Raw genomic sequence first — 21,814 nt, 5'->3', positions numbered from 1 at the left:
AAATTGAATATATTATTGGTATACTGTTCTTAAAAACACTATAAGTAAGACAATAAGACTGCAAATCCCTCTTCCCCCCAAACCACAAAACCAAACCAAACCATTATTAGAAATGGAGTCAGGAGATCTGGACTGATAGCGGACCAATCCCAATTTGAATAGTTTGCTAGGCAAATCAATCACCCTCCAGTGTCTCAGTGAGAGGATAGGATACTGTTACGTCTCTACTGGATTTTTGCTCAAAGGGATGTTGACTTGAATCTGTGAATGTCCAGTGGTTCTGCCTGGCTTTACATATGGGAAAGATGGAGGATATGGGAGTGTGTGTGCAGAGCTAAGGTGGGCACTTCACCTAATCTCTTTGCTTCTGGTGACAACAACCCAGCAACACAAGGTATTGAATAACAAAGGTAAATTCCATGGCAACATAAATATGTCTTCTTTTATTATATGGAGGCAATATAGTTTTCTGCTTCTCCCGGTTTGAAGCAGCTACAGAGTTGGTCATACTGTTTGATCTTAAAAATAACTGGAAAGGCTATAAAATAGGGCAGTCCTTTCTCCTTGATCATCTTCCTTGACTCTTTATTTAACTACATCTTAGCTGTAATTTCATTATTTTATGCCCATTCCAACTCAGGTTTCCTTTTTCTCTGGCTTTTTTTAAGGATGGATTATTGCACATTGTATATTAGGAATTTGAATATAAATCCCCTGGATTTGGCATTAGCTAAAGGACTGCAGGCTAGGGGTTTGGTGGGACCTTTCTATGTTCAGCTCTGTATCAAGGTATAAGGAAAGAATCTGAAGTAGGATTTTTGACAAAAATTCTACTGGCCTGCACTTTTTCACTTCCTGAGGGAGCCTGAGCACCCTCAAATTATTTCTTCTGGACCAGCCCTCCAGATCATTGATTCTATCTTGTAGCTTTTGGATCAGAGATCGTTGTTGGTCTGTAGTGATCCTAACAGAGTCCATCTTGTCTTCTAATGTAGTTTCTGCCTATCTGTTCCCAGAGGATAGCCCCCACAAACTGATTTGGTGTGTTGCAGTCGTGGCTTTAATTTCAGGATTAATTTAATTCTCTGGTATTTTCTTAGTCAGGTTATGCTCTTTAGATCTTTGCTTTAGCATTGTATAGACTTGTTCCAGCCTATTGGGGGCCTTCCTTGAGGGTTGCCATGATGCCCTGCTACCCTGCACAGGACTGTCAGAGAGCTTCTGTTTCTTCACAATTTGTGGGGAGTCTGGGGAAGAAGGAGGTGGTCAAAACTGGATCCATTTTCTGCTATGATGTTAAAGAACAAGATGAACTATCCAGAGACAAAAACAGTGGCCTTAGTATAGTGGATGTTGATGGATTTTATTGTGGCTGAACAGGAGCTCCAGATCTAGGCAGCTCTTTTCCCATGCTGGCTCTCAGAATCTCACATTGACATCCCTTATTAAGGACCAGATTCTGTTATCTTTATATATATGAACTTCAGTGAGACTCCTTATGAAATAGGGTACTATACCATGTAAATAAGGGGATCAAAATATGGCCATTGTTTTTTTTTTTAATTTATTTAAACAATTTAAACCCACAATAAATTTAAATTTAAAATTTAAACCCAATAAATTATAACAACAGGGGAGAGGAAAGTAAACAGAGAATCACTGATTTCAGTCAGAAGCTGGCTGTAATTACATTTTTTGAACCACACCTGGTTATCTGTGCAGTTCACAGCTCAACAAAATCACAGAATGTAGGGATATATTACAAGTGAAGAATGAGCACAGACTAGAGATTTTAAAGGATGGATGTAGAGGAAAGAATTTGAGGAAGACAGAAGAACAGTAGAGGAAGGGAAGATTCAAGTGATATATAACAATGAAAATGCACTGCATAAAATAGACACTTGGAAGTTTAGTCCAGAAGATTGGAACTTGGAAAAAATTAGGTGTTACAGTGAGGTGACTGGCTCCTTTAAGAGGGTGAGGAGCCCAGTGCACTGGTGACTGGTCAGTTGCCTCCTAATTGAGTTTTGAAAGAGGGCACCTGGGTCGCTGGGAGAGGAGATTGGCGGGTGAATGCTGACTGAGACAGAGACAGAGCTTGAGAGGAGTCAGAGACAAGAAGCAGTGGGGAAGAGCTACAGGAGATCTGGTAGAGAGAGCTGAGCTCTGAGGAGAGATGGAGCAAAACTGGGGATGAGAACTCAGCTGAGAACCAAGCTGGAGACACCTAGGAAGGCTTGGGAAGTGGCCCTAGGCAAGAGGGGAAGACCTAGCTTGGTCAGTGGAAGCAAGAGGGTGGACCATGGAGGGATGTGCCCTGAGCAAGGGTAGGACTCAGATTGGGAGAGGAGCACTCTGAGGAGCCCTCAGGGTAAAAGCCTGAGTGAAGGAGTATATGAGGAGGCCAGAACAAAGGGTCAGTTCTGGAGAGTTGTTCCCTGAACAGGGTTGGACTCAGAGGCAGGAAGGCCTCAGGAGCAGAACAAGAGTTGCCATTTCTGAGGTACAGAAAACTGAGACATCCAATGTGATCCTGGGCCCATAAAACTTGACTGCTGGTGGTGTGTACTGAGCACCCTGACACGTTTCCTGGGACCGCTACCTCAAAAAAGGGACTATGCTTGGAAAACCTGGGCAGGTGGCAACCCTAAACGGAACACTGGGGAGCTGTCTTGTAGGGGCTGTGGTAATAGTCAGGAGACTGGTCACTCTTTGACAGTCAGGCCTAGAGAATGAGGCCCTGGATCAGGGACAAAAGGAACTGGAAACACAGTGCTGCCATTGATTCGAGGGTGAGGGACAAGGAGGTGCTGTCCCTGAAGAGGGGACTGGAAAAACTGTTGTATCTTTTATATGTTTACTGTGAGTTTAGTGAGAATGGTTTTACTACAAGGATTTTGGGGGAATTACTGCACTGATGTATGCGAATATGTTATGCCCAGAGGTGGGCTTTCTATGGGACACTGAGAGACTCTGTTCTTTCATGGGCAGAAGAAAGGGGAAACTGAGGCAGGGTGTGTGTCTGTCATACAACTGACGATCGAGATGGTTATGAGAAAAAGCTTCCCTAATTTAATAAATTGCATCCTGGCCTTGAGCAATTAATACTTTTGATCCATGAATGAAAATGCTATTTTTCAAAAGGTGAGACAAGGAGAAAGAACTTGGTCAAGCTACAGTATGAGATACAGTTCTGAAGCTACAAAATAATTTGGCAGACCAACAGTCTGATAGGTGTTAAAGGTCATGTCAGACATCATTGGAAAATTATTTCCAGTAGAATAGGGGTAATACCTCAAATTTGACGTAACGCTTTGAAGTCATGCAGCATTAGTGATCATTATGTGTGTAGGATAAAAGAAAACATAATATACTTTACTAGACTTTTATTATTAATCAAATCAGTTAATGAACCTCCATTTTCTAAAATGATACTTTTAGATCTGAATATTTCCATGGACAGGGAGTATCATGTCTCTGTCCCAGTTCGTATTTTATTTTTTAAGCTTGTCAGGAAAATAGAAAAATTCTAACAAATAAGAGAAAACAAGTAAAGCAACTATCAGAAGAACTGGATGCTGAAAAATCCCCTTCTTTTACTGATTGGTACCATACTTTCAGTTTCAGGAAAAACAAGACAAAGGACAAAGCAAAGGTAAACCACCAGAACCAAAAGTCTGACAAAGTCTGCCTCAGTGACAAAAACAGGGTTTAAAATATTGTTATGGCCCCATCTAGAAGCAAATGATTTCATTGATAACTGTGCACAACTTTTTACACAATATTTATTTTAGTGCCTGTTTTCTGTGCATGGAGATTATTGGTTAATTTCTGACTTGGTTTAAATAATGGATACTTCCTTTTCACTCTTTAGCCTGCATAACTGAATTTTACTGAGGCTACGTCTTCACTGGTGGCAGCAAATTTGTCACTGTCAGATAGACTTCTCTGGATCGACTGAGCGGTCAGTGAAGACCCTCTCCGTTGATCCAGAAATCAACATCTTAAGACCACCTTCTCAAGAGCATAGCACTGCGTCAACGGGAACGCGGTTCCCGTCGGCGCAGTGCAGTGAAGACGGCACGCAGAACAGAAGGAGAGAAGTCGATGGGAGTTACGCAAGTTTTTTGCGTAGCTTGTATAACTCCGGTTGACTGCCACCTAATCTCGGCTCGAAGACAAGCCCTGAGATACTCACAGTGATTCCCAATTAAGTCAATGGCAATATTCCCATTCTGCATAATGACCAGGTACACTCTGGCCCAGTGGGAGCAGGATCAGGCCCATTAATTACAAAAATATTGGTGTGTTTTGTACAAATTCCTTTCAGATGATTTGTTTTCCTGTGTGGAGTTTGGATTCTGGCTCCACAGATGCTTGATTTTCCAGAATATCATATTCAAAACCGGTACAAAACTTAGAATCAGAACTTTTCCCATGTCTTCCATCCATGCTTTCCAACTTATGGCCTAGTGATTATTAGTATATAATATTGTGATAGCTGACATATCGTGTAGCTTCTTACCAGACTGTAAGGTTAATGCTAGTGTTGTTAAGGTTCATCTCCATAAAGCTGCATGTTAGGGAGTGACAGCATTCCTTAATTTCCAGCTGGCTGGAACACTCAATGTTGTCTAATTCATCATCGATTGTGGTCCCTAAGGAGAAATTTATGGAATATTAATGAAGCAAATGATGGTGTTGATTTGAAATACAGTTTAACAATCTCATTATAAAACAGACTCCTTTCTTAGATGTTGCTTTAAAGGAAAAGGATCCAGTAGTATAATGCCAACATTTCAGTTTTGTAAAATCATAGAAAGGGTTTTTATTAGTCTTTTTTCTGGGTTTATTTAATTGCATCCCTCTGCACAAGGAATGAATTCCATCCATCCTGACACTCATGTACTCAAGGACATACAGGGTAGCTAGTGTATAAGATATAAAATGACATTACTCAGGGACTAACTTATTGGCTTAGATATCCTAGTCTTGGCTTTTACCAGGACTCATAGTATGAAAAAGTATTGATTTGATTTTGGAAGCCATCTGTATATAGAATTCCCTTTGATGTATGCAATACACGTGCAATGTGATGTTATAGTATATAGTGTTAATTTTCATGAATTTGAGATGGCCATACTATTCACAGGTAGCCAAATATTAGTTGTAAGAACCATGTGCAAATCACATACCAAGAGAAAAATGGGAACTAATCCATTTTCAAAAGCTGTCAGCATTTTCTAGAAATCATGATATTGTGATTTTGAAGGTGTAATATCTCATTATATGCTAGGCATAGCAAGAAATGTGTATGGAGTACCAGTAACAAACCAGGATTCCCAGAATATAGCATCAATCTCTAAACATAAGTCATATATGGAAAATGAGTTTGACACATCCTGGACTCCATTTATTCACACAATAGCACCATCACTCAGTTTGGCAAGAAGAAAATTACTGATTGAAAAGTTTAGGACTGAAATAGAAGGGGAGTTTCTGGCCAAGACCTAGAAGCACAGAATCAAAGAATATTAGAGTTGGTTAGAAATGACTTGCCCTTGGTGAATCCATGCTGACTGTTCCTGAGCACCTTCATCTCTTCCAAGTGCCTCAAAATGGATTGCTTGAGGACCTGCTCCATGATTTTTCCGGGGACTGAGGTGAGGCTGACTGGTCTGTAGTTCCCCAGATCCTTCTCTTTCCCTTTATTTGAAGATGGGCATTGTATTTGCCTTTTTCTAATTGTCCGGGACCTCCCCCAATCTCCATGAGTTGTTGAAGAGTTTGTCTATACTCGGGCTATTTGTACTGGTGTTTCAAACTGAGCTAAGCCTCACTAGAACAAATGCCTTATTATGCTAGTGCAGCACCTCTACACTGAAGGATGCATCAGCATCTTTACATTATTGTAGTAAACAAGTACAAGTAGCAGTTGTCTAGACAGGCCCCATGTTGTCTGAGAATATTCATAGATTACAAGGTCAGAAGGGACCATTGTTATCATCTAGTCTGACCTCCTGTATAACACAGGCCACAGGACTTCCCCAAAATAATGCCTACATCAAATCTTTTAGAAAAACATCCAATCTTGATTTTAAAATCGCCACTTCTGGAAAAGCCACTATGATCCTTGGTAAATTGTTCCAATTGTCAAATTACCCTCACAGTAAAAAAAGTGTGCTTTATTTTCAGTCTGAATTTGTCCAGCTTAAACTTCCAGCAATTGGATCATGTTATACCTTTCTCTGCTAGACTGAAGAACCCATTATTCAATATTTGTTCTCCATGTAGTTATTTATAGACTGGGATCAAGTAACCCCCTAACGTGTTCTTTGTTAAAATAGGTAAATTGAGCTCCTTGAGTCTATCATTATAAGGCATGTTTTTGTTTTATTTAATCCTTTCTAATCCTTTAATCATTCTTGTGGCTCTTCTCTGAACCCTCTACAATTTATCAACAGCCTATCTCTACGCAATAGCTCATGCCCGCCCCCAAACTCCCATTTCATACCTCTGGTATCTCTTATGTGAAATGGAACTGATATTTGTGCTTTGGTGTCAGATTATTGACAAGAGCTAGAAAATTAAGGTCTCATTTCAAATCACCTCATGCTGGCACAAGGCAGTTAAGTACTTCAGCACATTTTGACTGTGCCACCCATTTCTGTCAAATGTCATACCATCAAGCTCGAAGGGAAATCTCAAACTTTCTGTCACAGAACACAGTCTCTTCAAAGTTTGCCTTGATGAGTCATAAAAACAATTGCTATTTGACTGGATGATACATATTTCATATCCAAAGCTCTTGCATGTCAGACCAGGGATAGCAAAATAAATAAACTGCAGAGAGAAACACTTACAACCTAACTTCCACCCCAGATCAACTGAATTGATAATGAAACGTTAGATTGTGAATGGTCCGAGAGCAGATCCACCAGGGAGGAATGGAAAGTGCTTCTGCCCCTCAGCATCTCTGCACAGAAGCTAGTTGCAAGGGTAAGAAATACTACTTCTATTCTTTGTAATGGGCATTGTGAGCATTAGCTGTCTGAAAATCAGGCTGTATTAACTTCTGATCCCTACTGATTTCTGGGGATGGAGGACAGGACTTCATATATCATCATTCCCAAGTCCCACCCTTGGCCCATCTTCTTTTGATTCAGCTCCACCCAGTTCCCTTACATGTGGAATCCCCATCATTTGGGGCACTTGCTGTATGCAACAGAGGCAAAGAAACAATGTTGAAGTGATGGCACCCACTCCCATTCACCTCATTTCTGCAATGCAAGGTGTGCACACAGTAGCTGTCTCCCTTTTCTTCCTCTCCCATGGAAATAATCCAGGCCTTGATCATTATTTTTGATTTTCCATTCCTGGAGTAGAATCGCTGATGAGCCATTGGATGACATGAACCATATCGATGACACCTTATTATTTGCATTACAACAGTACTTACAAAACTCACAATCCAAGCCAAACCATGCTAGATGCAGTATAAATATGTAGGAAGACATGGACCCTGTCCTGAAGGGAATACAATCTAATCAAGTACAAGTCTCAGTGAGTGGGTGTACCAGCAGAGGGAAGCAAGGAAGAAAAAATGAGGGTAACAGTACATGGACATTATCAGCTGGGATTCCTGTAGACATCAAGGCAAAACTGCATCTTGAGGAGGGATTTGAAGAAGAATAGGGCAGGAGTCTGGGTAGAATGCTCTATGCATAAGGACTGGGACAGAAGAAAGTGTAAAAACACTCATCGGAGAAGCAGAAAAGAAAGAATGGGCAACTAGCATCATTGGTAAAGCTCAGGAGGTGGGTGGGTGTTCAACATTGCATCGAACACTGTGCTTTGAGCTTTTTTTCTAGAGGCTCAGATTTATACATGAGTCTAAGATCCAGTGGATTTTTTCAATCTTGGGCAATTGGCTGCCAGGGAGCTACTAATAACTTTTATTTTTCCACAGCAAATTAATTGGCCAAAATATGTTGTTGTCATCTTAGTGATCGATAAACTAAATTCTTCTATAGGATGGGGATCAAATGGATATGACACCTGTTGCTCAGCTTGGCATTTAAAATAAGACACAAAAAAAGGGAATTTATATTTTGTATGTGTGCGCATGCATGTGCACAGGGGGATCTAGTTCCTACTGAAAGTGAAAGCTTATGCAACATATTTTTAATATTTAAGGGAATGTAATGCTGGAGAAAGATTTAGGATTGATGCCCTTGTAGAATGAAGTTCTCTTTTCATCCACAGTACAGGTACAGCCTGGGCAGCAGCTGGGCAAACTTCACCCCACTGCCCTGCCATTATGCCTCAAGTCTAACCTGGAGGGAGTGTCCCTGGACATGAGGTATTATTTATGATTATTTATATTACACTAGTGCCCTACAGGCCTCATTTTAAGGTCGGGGCCCCATTGTGCTAGACATTGTGCATTCATATCATAAAAGACAGCTCCTGCTCCAAAGAGCTGACAGTCTAAATGACAAGCCCTCACAGGTGGGTGAAACAAGCAAGAAGGCAGGGAGATGGGACAGGACAGGGTAACAATACTAATAGGATGTTCGCGCATAGTCTAGCACTATGCCCAATTTGTTGGTGCAACAGGCCAATCAGTAGCAATGATCACAGTAATCATTCTCTGTGCCCATTCCACTTTTGATTCCTTTGCAGATAGAAGCCCCAAGGTTGCCAGTTAGTGCCAATTGTAGTGGAAATATTTTTTGTAGCATGGACATCTGGACCTGGAGTAAAACCATCATTTTTATTTCACCTAGACTATTAAAGAGAGTTACAGTTTCCAATCAGTACTAGTCGAGAACTGGCTTTGGACTGGTTTAATAGAGGTGAAAGTCTATCACAATTCCCCTGAGCCAGTCACATATAGATACTCATGTCATATATGACCAGAGACTATGCAGCACTCTTAAGACTTCTTATACAATTATTGGGGACTTCAGTTATCCATAATTCTGGTTACACATGGGTAGCATTAAAGTTGCTGTTAATTATTATTACTGTTTATTAGTTATATAGTGACATTGTTTTGCATGGTGGCTTATGCATGTAAATAAAGGCCATGCCATAATATGTATAAATCCACAGATGATATCTCAACAAATAAGACACTGAGTTAAAAATCCTCTTGATGGCTACTACCAGTTATCTAAAAAGTTGTATTTAGTTAGTGCCCATAAGCCTGGGAATCAAGTGGCAGAAATTTTAAATCAGAATCCATCCTGTTATCCTAAAGATTGAAAAATCTAATGAAGATGAGCTTTTTTGTCTAGTATTTGAACAAACTGTTGAATATTTAAATAGTAAAGGAGTTCTTCAGATGTTAAACTAGCATAAAAGAAGTAGGGCAGCTGATTTGCAGTGTCTGGCACTGAACTCCTGCGCTGTGAATGCAACTTTTTTGACTGATGAAAATCATTTCTAACAGTAAAAATGATCAGTTAAAATATCAGATGAGCAATTAGCATTAAATATGCTATTTTAAAATAATTTTCATGTACCATATTCTACAGTTTGAAATTAAATTTTGCTATCTGACATATATATGTATATACATATATATACTCAATCAATAATACACTTATATTCAATCAATAATATACTTCTTTCCCTGTTGGACCCTGAACTTGCAAATCCTAATAATGGAATTGGTCCCAGTATCTTCAACATGACTAAGCACCTGAGTAAGGTCTGTTTATGTCAGCACACATTTTCAGGATCATGACCCTTTCCCCCAGATCTTAGGTAACTCAAAGTGAACACCTGATCCTGATTTCATTTAAATCAGTGGGGAACTTTGACACTAATTTAAACACCTCTAGTTTCAACATCTGTGTTAGAAGAACTGGGCTCATAATTACTTACACTGTAAACCCTTTAAGGCAGGGGTTTTCTCTTTTCTGTGTTTGTATAGCACTCAACACAATGGGCCCCCATTCTGATAGGGGACTTTTGCACCACCACAATATAAATATTTCAGAAACTTATTCACATTCATAACTTTGTGTACTGAAGTTCATGGGAATACTCACAGTACATACTGTTGATAAATTGTATAGTCAATTGCTTGACTACACTTTGGTTTATTATGAAATATATTCAAGAGACCAAATGACCATTATCAGTCAGGTTTATTGCTAAAAGCCAACAATAGTACGTACAGGAAGAAAGACTCAATAAGATACCAGGTTCTGGGAAGCCGTCTCGTGCAACATTGTTAAATTCACCTTACACAGAAAGTGTGTTTCTAAAGTTACACTTTCTGCTAGGAGTGTTTTTAGGATGATTTTACAAGTTACAGAACTCTTTACATGCCACTAAAATCCAATCCACCAGTTTGTCCCAGTCCCTTAACTTGTTTTTCTGTATCATTCCTTTTCTTTGTTTTGGATACTAGCATTCAGTCTGTGAAGGTACCTCCCCAGCTTGTACTGTAGCAAAACATTAATGTATTTTGCCTTTGACAAGGTTCTTATTTTTGAATGCCAAAGCTGACTTCAGCTTTACAAAGTGTTACAGGATAGTTAGCGTAAGTGAACAGAATTATAATAAGATAGGGCAATGCAGGCCTTGTAACTGCTAGAAATATAGACACAATATAATGTCATATTTATATTCTGAGCATAATACATATTAATAAGAGTAGTATCCATAATACGTATTGATGATGAGATTTCATAAATCATATTATCAATAACTGGCATTTACTGGTTAACAATAAAGTTAAACACAGGGGCAAATGGCTGCCAGGATCCAGACCTTAAATTGCCATGGAGCCAAACTGATCACTGTTCTGGACAATGAGAGCTGTTTTAAATAGTCTTACTGGTCTTGCTGGCATCTGATAAAATATTTGCTGTATTTAGAAGTTATGTAGGGAAAGAACCCTTAAACTGAAATAGTTCTGATGTGAGCTGATCCAATCCTACAAAAGCACCCTGTGAGCAGGGCCATTGAAGTTAATAGGACTATTTACATGAGTAAGGGTTTTCAGGATCTGTTTTTAACCAATGGCCCAATCCTGTTCCCTTTGAAGTTGATGGCAAAGCCATTTTGACTGAAGGGGCGCAGGGTCAATAATATATGTCAGAGGTGAGTGATCCCAATGATTTCAGAGACATTGTTTTCAATGTATTTTTATTAAAGTTGATGTCAATGGGACCACTCACTTGACTAAGGGATTGCAGGATCAGGTGCTGATCAGCTGCAAACTCTGTAAATACAAGAAAATAGGAAAAAACACATCATAATTAGGTCTAAATTCTGTAAAGCAGTTTGTTTTCTTCTAACCAGTAAGCCTGCCATGCACCACATCTTTGTTCTGGTCCAATAAACAAATATCCAATAAATAAATAAATATATATATATATAAAATGGGGAAAAAAGAGGGAACTAACGGGATTACATCTGAAAGATAGCATAGGTACACAGTAATTACCTCACCACTAAAAGCAGAAAATATACTGCTACTCACCTAATAACAAAATGTTAGGAACCAAAATTACTGGTAATTGAGAGAGAGACACGGGTCTTATGTCAGTAGTCCTTATCTGCATGGCCCCATTGACTTTAATAAGGGCCTCTTGTATGAGTGAGGATTATTCATGTGAATAAAGGTTTTCAGGATCAGGTCCTAAGCAATTTAAAGGATCTGAGTCTCAAGTTGTGTGTCAGACAATATTCTCACTGATGGCAATGTGAACTTTTCCTTAATGTAGTGCAGAACTAGGTACAAACTGTCTAAATTGAGTAGTGTTTTTACAAATTTGGTGATTTCTGCTGCAAAATACTTTTAACTGTCAAAGTGAAATAATTCAGTTTGCAGTAATAATGACCTTAGTTCAGCAGTGTTTGCCTATATGGTAAACATACATCAGTGATATGGTGCAACTGGCTCCTAGAAGCTACTTGTTTAAATTCTGTCCCCAATTTGCTTAAAGGGGGAGGCTAGAGTGCATCCCTTGTATCCCCCTTCTGGTGGCCACTGATCTCTGGAGCTCAAAAATGACCTTTTGAATAGGAAATTTTTGCCTCTTGAGTGGAGTAGATTGGACTGTTTCTGGCATTTTAAAACATTTTTCCCTAAGAGAATTATGAGAGCATAATCAGTGCCTCATCTTTTCATATGGCGTTTCATGTATTTACAAAACATAATGGAACCAACTAATTCTTTATTTACCAGCCCTAAACAATCATAATTCTTAAACAAAAGCTAACCATAATGAGACAGGCTAAATGGGCCTTATCCTGTATTCCTTCAGCATCCCACGCTTTAACTGGTTTTAATAGGAGTTTGGGGGCCCAAGGAACACAGGACTGGGCAAAAGTATAGACAGATATCTGTGTAGGTAATCCACCAGGATCACACAAATCCCATGCATAAAGAATAGGAAAGAACCAAACCTACAGGCTAAAATGTTAATCGATTCTGTTTAACGGCTGCAGTTGCACGTTGTAGAAGTTTGAGGATCTCATTAAAATCACATTTTTAAGATTATTCATGATTCTGAAGGCAAATGTGAAATGACTCACCATCGTCATCTCCTGAGGAAGAACCACTTTCTCCAGAAGTGGCACGAAGAAGAAATAAGATTAAAATGCCAAACGTGCTGGTCCATGTCATTCTGAGTACATTTGGTGTGTGCGTGCCTGTGTGTGTGAGAGGAGCTCACTCGGTTACTTTATACCCAGTGTGTAGCGTGGACCCACTGCTCTGATAAAGCAACCGCAGGCAGGGGGAAGTGTAAACACACTGAAAAGGATGACAAGCAGCAGAGAGCGAACCAGGAAGCCAGAGTGAAAATACTCGTGGAACTTTTATTTTAAAACAAGCCTCCTGCTTCCAAACGAAGGGGCTGATCCAAAGTTCATTGAATTCAGTAAACAGACTTCCACTGATATCAGTGTGTTTTGGATCAGGTCCTAAAGTTTCAAGTCTGCTCCTGCTGACATCAGTGGGATTTTTAGTACTGATTTTGGTGAAAGCAAGATAGGGCACTTATGTGAGACCCAATGCACTGCATAGCTGGGGGCTAAATTCTGCCCTCGGTTACAGCTGTGTCACCTCACTGAACCCAGAGTGAATACATGGTTATCCAGGAGGGAGAATTTGTGAAGTGTTGTGAGATCTACCAGATAAAAAGTGGTAGATAAGAGATAGGTATTATTATTAATAAATACAAATGCTACTATTTATTATTTGCTAAACACCAACACTTGTTTGATGCTGTACAGGGCACATTCCCCAAAGTGTTTGTAATCTAAGGGGTCAGTCTTGCAACTTCTTCCTCATGTGGACAGTCCGTTAGCAAACTGGAATTACCCACAGTTTTCAGAATCAGGACTTACAGGTAAAGAAATCATGCTGCAGAGACACAGAAGAGGTGTCAAATATTTCCTCCTCTCTTTTTCTGTGTCTCCAACTCCTCCACACCAACACACACCAAAATAATTCGGGTGCAGACGAGTCATTGACTGATGTGGGCTAGTGTTTGTGAGCGTCTGTGACGACCCGCTTCCCCTCCAGTGAACCACCGCCACATAAACACAAATCTATTTAGCGACTCTTTATCTGGTACTGTTGCTGCCACCATCTAGTATTTATTCACTCCTTATCTCTTCTAGACTTTGAGTTAAATGGTTTTAGCCTTTTATCCCCAGGCATTGGAAAACCAAGAGAGACACTGTTGCATGTGGTAATTATTATGTAATATCACTTCAAGAAGTGGTAGTCAGGAGTCTAAATAACTTAGTAGCATGTATCAGGCCAAGATGTAGGGGTAGTGAAAATAACAGATTTATATTATGCTAATTGACATAATCTAATATGGAAGAAATAGTTTTATATACAGAAACCTCTCATCTTCCCCTGTCTATGTTCGTTTATCTTGAGCTTCTTAACTATTTACAAATACACACACACACACACGTGTCATGACTTATCCATGTCTGATGTCCCTTTCAGCATCGGCCCATGATGCTGTGTTACCAGGATGGCTGTGGAAGACCCTCACTTTTCTTGAGGACTCTCTCTCCTCCTGAGCCCATCGTGATGTTAGCAGGTGGGGAGCCATGCTGAGCTCTCTTAAGGTTCCTTCTCAAGGTTCTACTAACTCTTCTTCAGTCATCCCCCCTCTCCTGGCAAGTCTAGCCAGACTTCCTGTCTGACACTTCCACTCCCTGTCACCGTTCCCAGATCTCCCTCCTCAAGATCCTCTCTTTGTCTCTTTGGCCAACTCCCAGAGTCTCCACCCCCACTGCTTGTGATGTCACCAGCCTCAGCAGTTCCTTCACAGTGGGACTTTGACAACAAAGCCATTACTTTAGTACCTTCTTTGGGTTTCCTCAGGACTGATCCAAAGCCTGCTGATGTCAGATGGTCTTTGGATCAGGCAACCATGAATTATGCAACCTCCCCTCCTCAGGTCCTTTTGATTAGGTAATCTCTTATATCTTTAATCCCAACTCTACTTGCATCCCAGGTCTAAGGTGTTTTGTTTTAGGAAATATTGTGTAAGGATTCCAGAATCTGACCCAACAATATGTACAAAATTATAAGAACATGAACCCCTTCGTTAATACCCATTTCTGCTGCATTTCCAGCTATAACTATCAAAGTATCAGACCTCATAAATGAATTGTATTCTGATCATGTATCACTCAAAAATGAGACCATCTCTCTTTAAATCCTTCTTGTTTATTGTTTAAGTAGACTATCACTTTATCTCTCTTTCTCTCTCTCTTTTTCTGTCTCAAGCAAAGCAAACTGAAAGAAAAAGGGTTTTTTTGGCATAATATTTTGGTTGAGTTTGTACAATCTTATTATCAGAACAATGTTGTTCAGGGGATTTCCAGTTTGTCACAGTTGTATTTTCTCTGGGTGGGACAGCAGGGGACCACAATGAAAAGAAAAAAAAAATAAAGTAGTAAACCAAACATATATTTTGTTTCACTTTTTGAGTTTTGCTTCAAAAGCCATCTGCTCTGGGACTTTGTTTCCCTTCACTAAGGCCCTGATCCACCTAAATATTTAGGCTACTGCTTAAGTCCATCCATATTCAGTCTGTACTTAAGCATATGCTTAAGTCCCATTGAAATGAAGCTTCAAGAAAAAGTTAAAAACTCTTTGAGAAAAAGGGGAACATTTGTCTTTTTGAGACAAACCTAAGTCCTGGGTCTTTGAGTGCTAAAAGGTGGAAGGAAAATGTGGGGGAATTCATGCAGTTCTGAGCTGAATCAGGGAAATAAGGTAGAATAAACTTTTCTGGGCAGGAAGCTTGTGGCATTTGGAATTGTACCTTTAAGTGATTTAAGTTCCCAGACAGGAAGTTTGAGAGAGGAGCGCTACAGAAGCCCATGCTCTGTTATTTAGGGCAGCTGGTAACTATGTCACTGAATAAAGAGTATCTCCTTCAAAAACCTTTGTTCCAGAGTGATTACTGAACACCATAGTAGAGCTAATCTTCACATGTGTTTTTACAATACCTAGGACAATTTGATTGGGGCCTAACTACATTATCAATAATAGTAATTAATAGTGGTTTTTGGTAAAGCGTATATAGAGTATAGAGTAAAGAGTAATAGTGGTCTTTGGTAAAGGAGTAAGCTGTACAAAAAGGATTCAGTCAGACCATACAATAACACATATGCAGGATTTATATGAGAATTTCTTTTTTCCATTTTCATTGAAATTTCAAAATGTTTGAACTCGCCTGACCAGCTAAAGAGTTGGTCCAAAAAAAAAAAAAAAAAGGAGGGCAGTGAGGGAGTTGAATAAAAAAAAGCTTTGCAGAATATATATTTTTTTCATTTATTGAAAAAATTCTTGTTGACCACCTGTGCGTGCACATGTGTGCACCTGTTGGTTTCTGAGTCTTTAGGATGCTCACGGGATCATGTTTTCAATCGTTTTTCCACAACTATGCAGGATAGAAATGTACTCGTCGGAAAAAAATGAAACTTGAGATTTTCATGAGCTCACCTGAGCTGGGGCTTTATGAAAATTATCAAATATCGCGAGACTTTCTATAAAATCACAAGAGCTGGCAACACTGCATAAGTCAATAAATCAGTTTCCTTAAAACCCCTAAATCTTTGCATAATTTTCTTGTTTGAGGGAAGCGGATGAAGCTTTCTCTTATTCAGAACTGTGTCAGAGCAAAGGTGCCAAGAGCCTTTTGCATATTCTGAGAACTATCCCTTACAGAGTATATATCTATCTCTCACCTGTGCTTTCTGTTTGTTAGAGCAAGTGGTCCAAAATGAAAATGCAAAAGGCTGAGTCACATGGAAAAGCCCTTTTGTTTCTGTGGCTGGACAACTTCCCAGTCAGTCCTTCAGCTTCCTCAGTTTCAGTAGGAGTTACAGTAGTGAGTGATGGTTGTGTGTACTGCTACTGGGGCTAGTAGAATATGTCTTCATTAGAAATCCACTTGCCAATGCTTCAAATGACTTCTGCAGCGCTGTCACCAGAAGTCTGCACTTGTGTCAAAAGTGAAAGTGGAAGGTCTAGGCCCTAGCCAACAGGAGCAAAGAAGGTAATAAATATTAGTACATAATTAATAATCACAGTCATTGTTTAGGTGGCCTCCTTCCTTTTCATTTCAAATTTGAACAGAAACATGCCTGAGAGAGAAGAAGAAGAAAACCTCTCTACCCCACAGAACAAAAATCTGATAGAACAGGGCCAGCAGAAAAAGAAACATTGATGTGGAAATAATCTACAAAGATTTAATGCTAATTGAATGCTACAAGAGTGCGAGGAGCCTGGAATAGATTGTTTCAGAAATGGGTTCATATTATTTATATTTAGTAATAATTGTGAATGTTGTTTGACTATTTTATCATTTGTTTGTAGTTGTCATTTTTGGTAATACCTATAGAAATTATGTAAGGACAGAAGTGGGCGCTGTCCCTTTAAAAGGAGGGTAGGGGGCATCTGGAGTGGGTCCTGGCTGCTGTGTTGGGACAGCAACATGCAGCTGGGCACTGGGGAGGACTCAGTGTGCAGGAAGCAGCCGAAAGAAGGTCAGCACTCAAAGAATGAATATAACTGTCCTTCAGAAATTAACCCTTGTCACTGAACAAGTGTGACTGTGACAAGTGACGGTGACAAGAGGCAGATATGGGTGAGGAAAGCTCCATCAGCTATGTTAGTTTTCACATCATAAAACGCTTACAAAGGGAATTTTGCCAGTCTCACCCTCTACCTGACTGACTCATTCTATGCCTGGTTTCATTCAAGAACAGGTGTGAGATGGTCTTGAATAGGTGCCTTACTCTTACATTGGCTAATAGGGAGAAAGATAAGCCATACCGAGAGGGCCAACTAAACTAGAGCCACACTGGTACTTTTTGATGCCATAGCTTACTGCTTAATGTAAATGTGGTTTGAATACCGTTTAGTCAGCCAAGCTAAACTTACCAAAGAAAGACTTACCAAAAAAAATATTGAAAATATTTTAAAACATTGAAGCAAATGACAGCTAGTTAAAAATTACAAGAAAGATCACAATTAAAGAAGAATAAATCAATAAAAATCATTCAGTATTTAAATTACTCTTCCCTGGCAAAAATTCTAAGAATAGGACGAAAAGGAAAATAATTGCTAAAAATAGTGAGAGAGAAATAAAGTAATTAAAGTTAGAAATGAAAATACCAAACTGTAAGCAGACAATATCATGTATATGTGTAAAAATGTGTATAATTTAACATGTGATTTGAGCTGAAGAGAATGTCATAATCTTAGATATTGATTTCTTCAAATCATATATCATCTGAGTCATATACATTATTTAAATAATACTAGAATTTGAGGTGTCACTAAATTTAAACACCTTAAGTGAGAAAAATCACGAATATAAATGTGATTAACAATAAAGACCATCCTTCACTATAAACAAAAGAGTGGATGTAAAGACAGTCGTAAACCATATGTACAGTAGAAAAAAAATCACATTTCTTATCCCACTCATTTTGCTTTTTAAACCAGAAAGAAAAAATAGATAAATGAATATGATAATTACAGAGGAACACATAATTGCCATACTAGGTCAGTTCAGTAGTCCAACTGGTCTAGATGCTTCCTAAGTAAGAGGAAAAAAACCCCAGAGTGGACCACTATGATATTATCTGCCCATAGGGGAACTTTCTTACTTATTCCATATTTTCTTCTGTATTTTATTTTTTTAATGGATTAATATCCATTTTGGCTGAGACAGATGATGAACCAAGTTGCATAAGATTTGCTCCCATTTTATAAAAAAACAAAATTTGTCTGTGTCAAAAAATCTGAAAGTATTTCCTTGATAAATAATTCAGCATTTAAAAGGGGGGGGGGAGGGGAATCACAGCCTCTAGAACAAATTGCCTGTTCATCAAAAATCTCCATCGGCAGCCCGGATTAGGACTACTGGAAACAGCAGGACAAAGCTCATTCAGGGGCTGCTGAAAAAGCGTAAGGACTGGTTTCTATTGTACAACATGGGAAAGTCACTAGAAGGCTTGGTTTCCTAATGGGCCTTTACACTGGTGTAAATCAAACCTGGGATCACAGTTTAAGTACAAGACTCCTAGATCCGTCCACATAAATATTCATATTGAGCAATGAATGACACACTGGAGTGTGAGAGTGGATCATAGCAATACTAGCTGTGGTTAATCATGTACCCTGCTGAACCACTGCTAGGACTAATAAGAGAACCAGGGAGGAACTGCTAACAAAAAGAGAACATTGTGGGGATCCTAAAATCTCAGTGAGGTTGGGGCATTGGTGAGTGTATAAATTGCCCATGGAATGCCCAAGCAAATTATCAGTGTGTGGGACTCTATACGTAGGCTGACTGGGGGATTCCCATTGGCTTGAAGTCTTTTCTCCTAAAATTCAACTTTTTCCTTTTTGTGGTTCTTTTTTTTTCTTCACTCCCTATTTTCTGTGCCTGTCACATTTCAGTGGATTGGAATTACAGAAGTAGCATTCATAGCAGCATTTAACAAGATTGTCAAAGGGAAAAATCCTGGTTCTTATGTACAACCTGATTACATGGGCTGACTCGGGGTGCTTCCATAGGGATTAGAGGATAGCACCTACCCTATGAATTAGTTCATGGAGTGGCAATGTAGCTCAAAGACTGTAGTAGTCCTGTACAACGGGGTTAGGGTGCTGTATTTGTGTTCCCCCTGCATAGGCTCTTTGCATGCTGCCCTTGGAGCAGGGGACCCACATTGCTTTTGTTATTTCCTGGATCTTCTGTGTCCATGGTGGTGGGCATGATTTGTCCCTAAAAATTACAGAATCAGATTGACCTATCCCACTCACCTAATAATAGCACTTGTATTCCTCAAAGTGCTTTAGATAATTCATTAACCCTTGCAACACCTTTGTGATGGTTTTCCCTCTCTATTTTCCTCCTTCTACAGATAGGGAAACTGAGGAAAAGAGGTTGAGTCTAAACGCCAAAGAGGGAGTCAGTGCCAGAATTGCCTCTGTTTTGCTTCAACCCTGAATAACCAAAATCTGCCACTAAGTCCAGCTCTAATTTCCCACTATGACCCTGTTTTATCACCCTGAGATCCCACCACAGACTAGATACCTTTTACAGAGGGACGCCAATTGGGTCATCAGGACATTTTGGTTCCAAGATGCAGGAAATTTGCCTCAAATCTGCCACTTTCATGAACATCTTAGTTTTCCCTACTTACTGTGCTAGTTCCTCAGCTGTACCAATTCCTTTAGCCCCCAGTAATAGACCCATCCAGGGGGCCTGTTTTGCCCCTGGAACAATTTAAAGATATCCAAAGCTGCTCAAAATTGTCCTGGTTGTAACGGTTACCAAATGGGCCATACTGGCAGAAGGGGAGAAGAAACTCAGCAGCATATTGTCCAAGTCCCCTCTCAGTGGGACACAAGCAGGATTTAAAATTCAGCACATGGTTAAATGCTTTGCTAAAATGTGGTGTAAATGAATAGACGATAGTGTCTTGATGGGTCAGAGTAAGGAGAAGAATCCAGGGAAGGGTGGTGGGGTGGCATGAAAAGCGTACCATGTTTCTTAAGGAGAAACAAAGAGGGTGTTGAAAGGGTTGAGTTGCTATTAATCTGGCCTGTGTCGGCTTGTTTGTTTGTATATTTCTCAAAATCATGCTGTAATAGTTTTACAGCATACTTCCCAGCATGCATCATCATTACTTGCAATAATACTGTTGTGACTGAAGTAGCACTTTCATTATTATCCCAATTTTCTGAAGAATTATCATTTGGCTAAATATCCTTGGGCTTTCTCTTAGGGTAAGGCTTCTGGGACAGTTTGGTAGTTTCTGTGCAGTATTTTAGGACATCTTGGTAGTTTCTGTGCTAAGTGAGATTCAAATGAGAAAGAACAAATTACCCATGGAAAAGGAAGGACAAATGAACTCAGTGGGGTGTATGTGTATGTGTTCGGGCCTGTGTGCGCAGCAGAATTTATTGCTCTGAGGTCATTCAGAAAGGAAGTGTGCCAGAGGGAGACACAGATCCTTCCTGAGCTCCTTAGTGTGGAGGGGGATTTAGGATGGTGTAATACAGAGATGTCCAACCTTATTACACTGGAGGGCCATGTAAACCTAAGCATAAACCTTGTGTGGCCAAACAGATTTTGCCTTTGGAGTTGGGCAGCTGGAAAGCAGCTGCTGCTGGCTGGGCGCCCAGCTTTGAAGGAAGCGCTGCTGTCAGCAGCAGCAGAAAAGTAAGGGTGGCAGTACCGCAACCCCTCTACAATAGGCTTGTGACCCGTTTTAGGTCAGGACCTGCAGTTTGCGAAACACTGGTATATTGTGTTGAAGCAAGCTGTGGGCCTTATGAAATGCTCTGGTGGTCTGTGTATGGCCCGTGAGCCATAAGTTGGGCAACCCTGGCGTAAGCTGCTTCTCTTATTCTGCAGTGGCCCCAGCTATTCCCTACCCTGTCTGGGACAAAGTGTATCAAAAGAACATGTGGAAGGAGCAGTTGTTGTTCTCCCCCAAGCATGAGGACTGCAGTTGTTCCTTGCCTTTTCACAGGGGAGGTATTCTTGCTTCCCTTCAGCCCAGATACCTGCAGGAGGATCCAAGCACAGAATCCTATAACACTGCACATGCTGTTCAATGTGTTACTACTTGGAGCTGTGAATATCAATGAGTTTCTGGTGAAAAAAAATATTTATTATTATTGCTTTTGATCCATGTTGGTTCAAGTGCCCTGAATTTTGCTTTAAATTTCAAATTCAAATGAAGGGGAAAACATCAAAGCACACTCATAAACTGATCCAGGGCATTCAAATCTGGGCCGATGTTCATTTGAAACGGGGGCAATGTTCATGCAAAACAATAAGCATAGGTTTGCTCAGAGTGTTTGTGGAGCTTGGCAAACACGTTGGCAACCTTGGTCTGAGCCGGAGACTAACAAAAACATGAAAACAGGCAAGTTTCATTTGGTTTCACTTTTCACTGCAAACAGCTCTGGCAATGTGGCCACGTTACAACTTCTGCAGTAGCTATAGCTCTGCATTTCTATTGGCAGCCATCATGTTCTAGTAACCTGCACTACATTACCTTGCTGAGAAAGGAGAGAGTGAGGAAATAACATAAAAAGCAAGCAGCTAAAAAACCAAAACCAAACAAAAAACAACAAACTACAACAGATGCTGAATTGTTGAAAAGAGCATGTTCTTCGCCGTGTGAGAAAATTTAAAAATGCAAGTATATAAAGTAAGACAAAAGGTAGTTTTTTCTTGCCCAACGTGCCTATGTAGGGAAGGGAGGAGACATGTGG

General features: G+C 39.8%; 1 protein-coding gene across 1 annotated transcript in view; it reads right to left on the bottom strand.

Moving 5' to 3' along the window:
• IL7R (interleukin 7 receptor) overlaps positions 1-14,076 on the bottom strand; it is a 31,040-nt gene extending 16,964 nt beyond the window's left edge. Inside the window, exons 1-3 of the mRNA XM_067545352.1 lie at positions 14,043-14,076; positions 12,562-12,696; positions 4,526-4,658 (exon numbers count right to left, since the gene is read on the bottom strand). Of these exons, the coding sequence (XP_067401453.1) occupies positions 4,526-4,658; positions 12,562-12,696; positions 14,043-14,076 (302 nt within the window). The remainder of the gene's footprint in view (positions 1-4,525; positions 4,659-12,561; positions 12,697-14,042) is intronic.
• Positions 14,077-21,814: the final 7,738 nt, after the last annotated feature.

Source organism: Emydura macquarii, unplaced genomic scaffold (assembly GCF_026122565.2).
Source record: "Emydura macquarii macquarii isolate MOO-44397 ecotype Brisbane River unplaced genomic scaffold, CSIRO-AGI_Emac_v2 contig_1045, whole genome shotgun sequence".
Taxonomy (NCBI): domain Eukaryota; kingdom Metazoa; phylum Chordata; order Testudines; family Chelidae; genus Emydura; species Emydura macquarii.
Note: the sequence above shows the minus strand (reverse complement) of the source record. Positions and strands in the feature narration are given on the sequence as shown.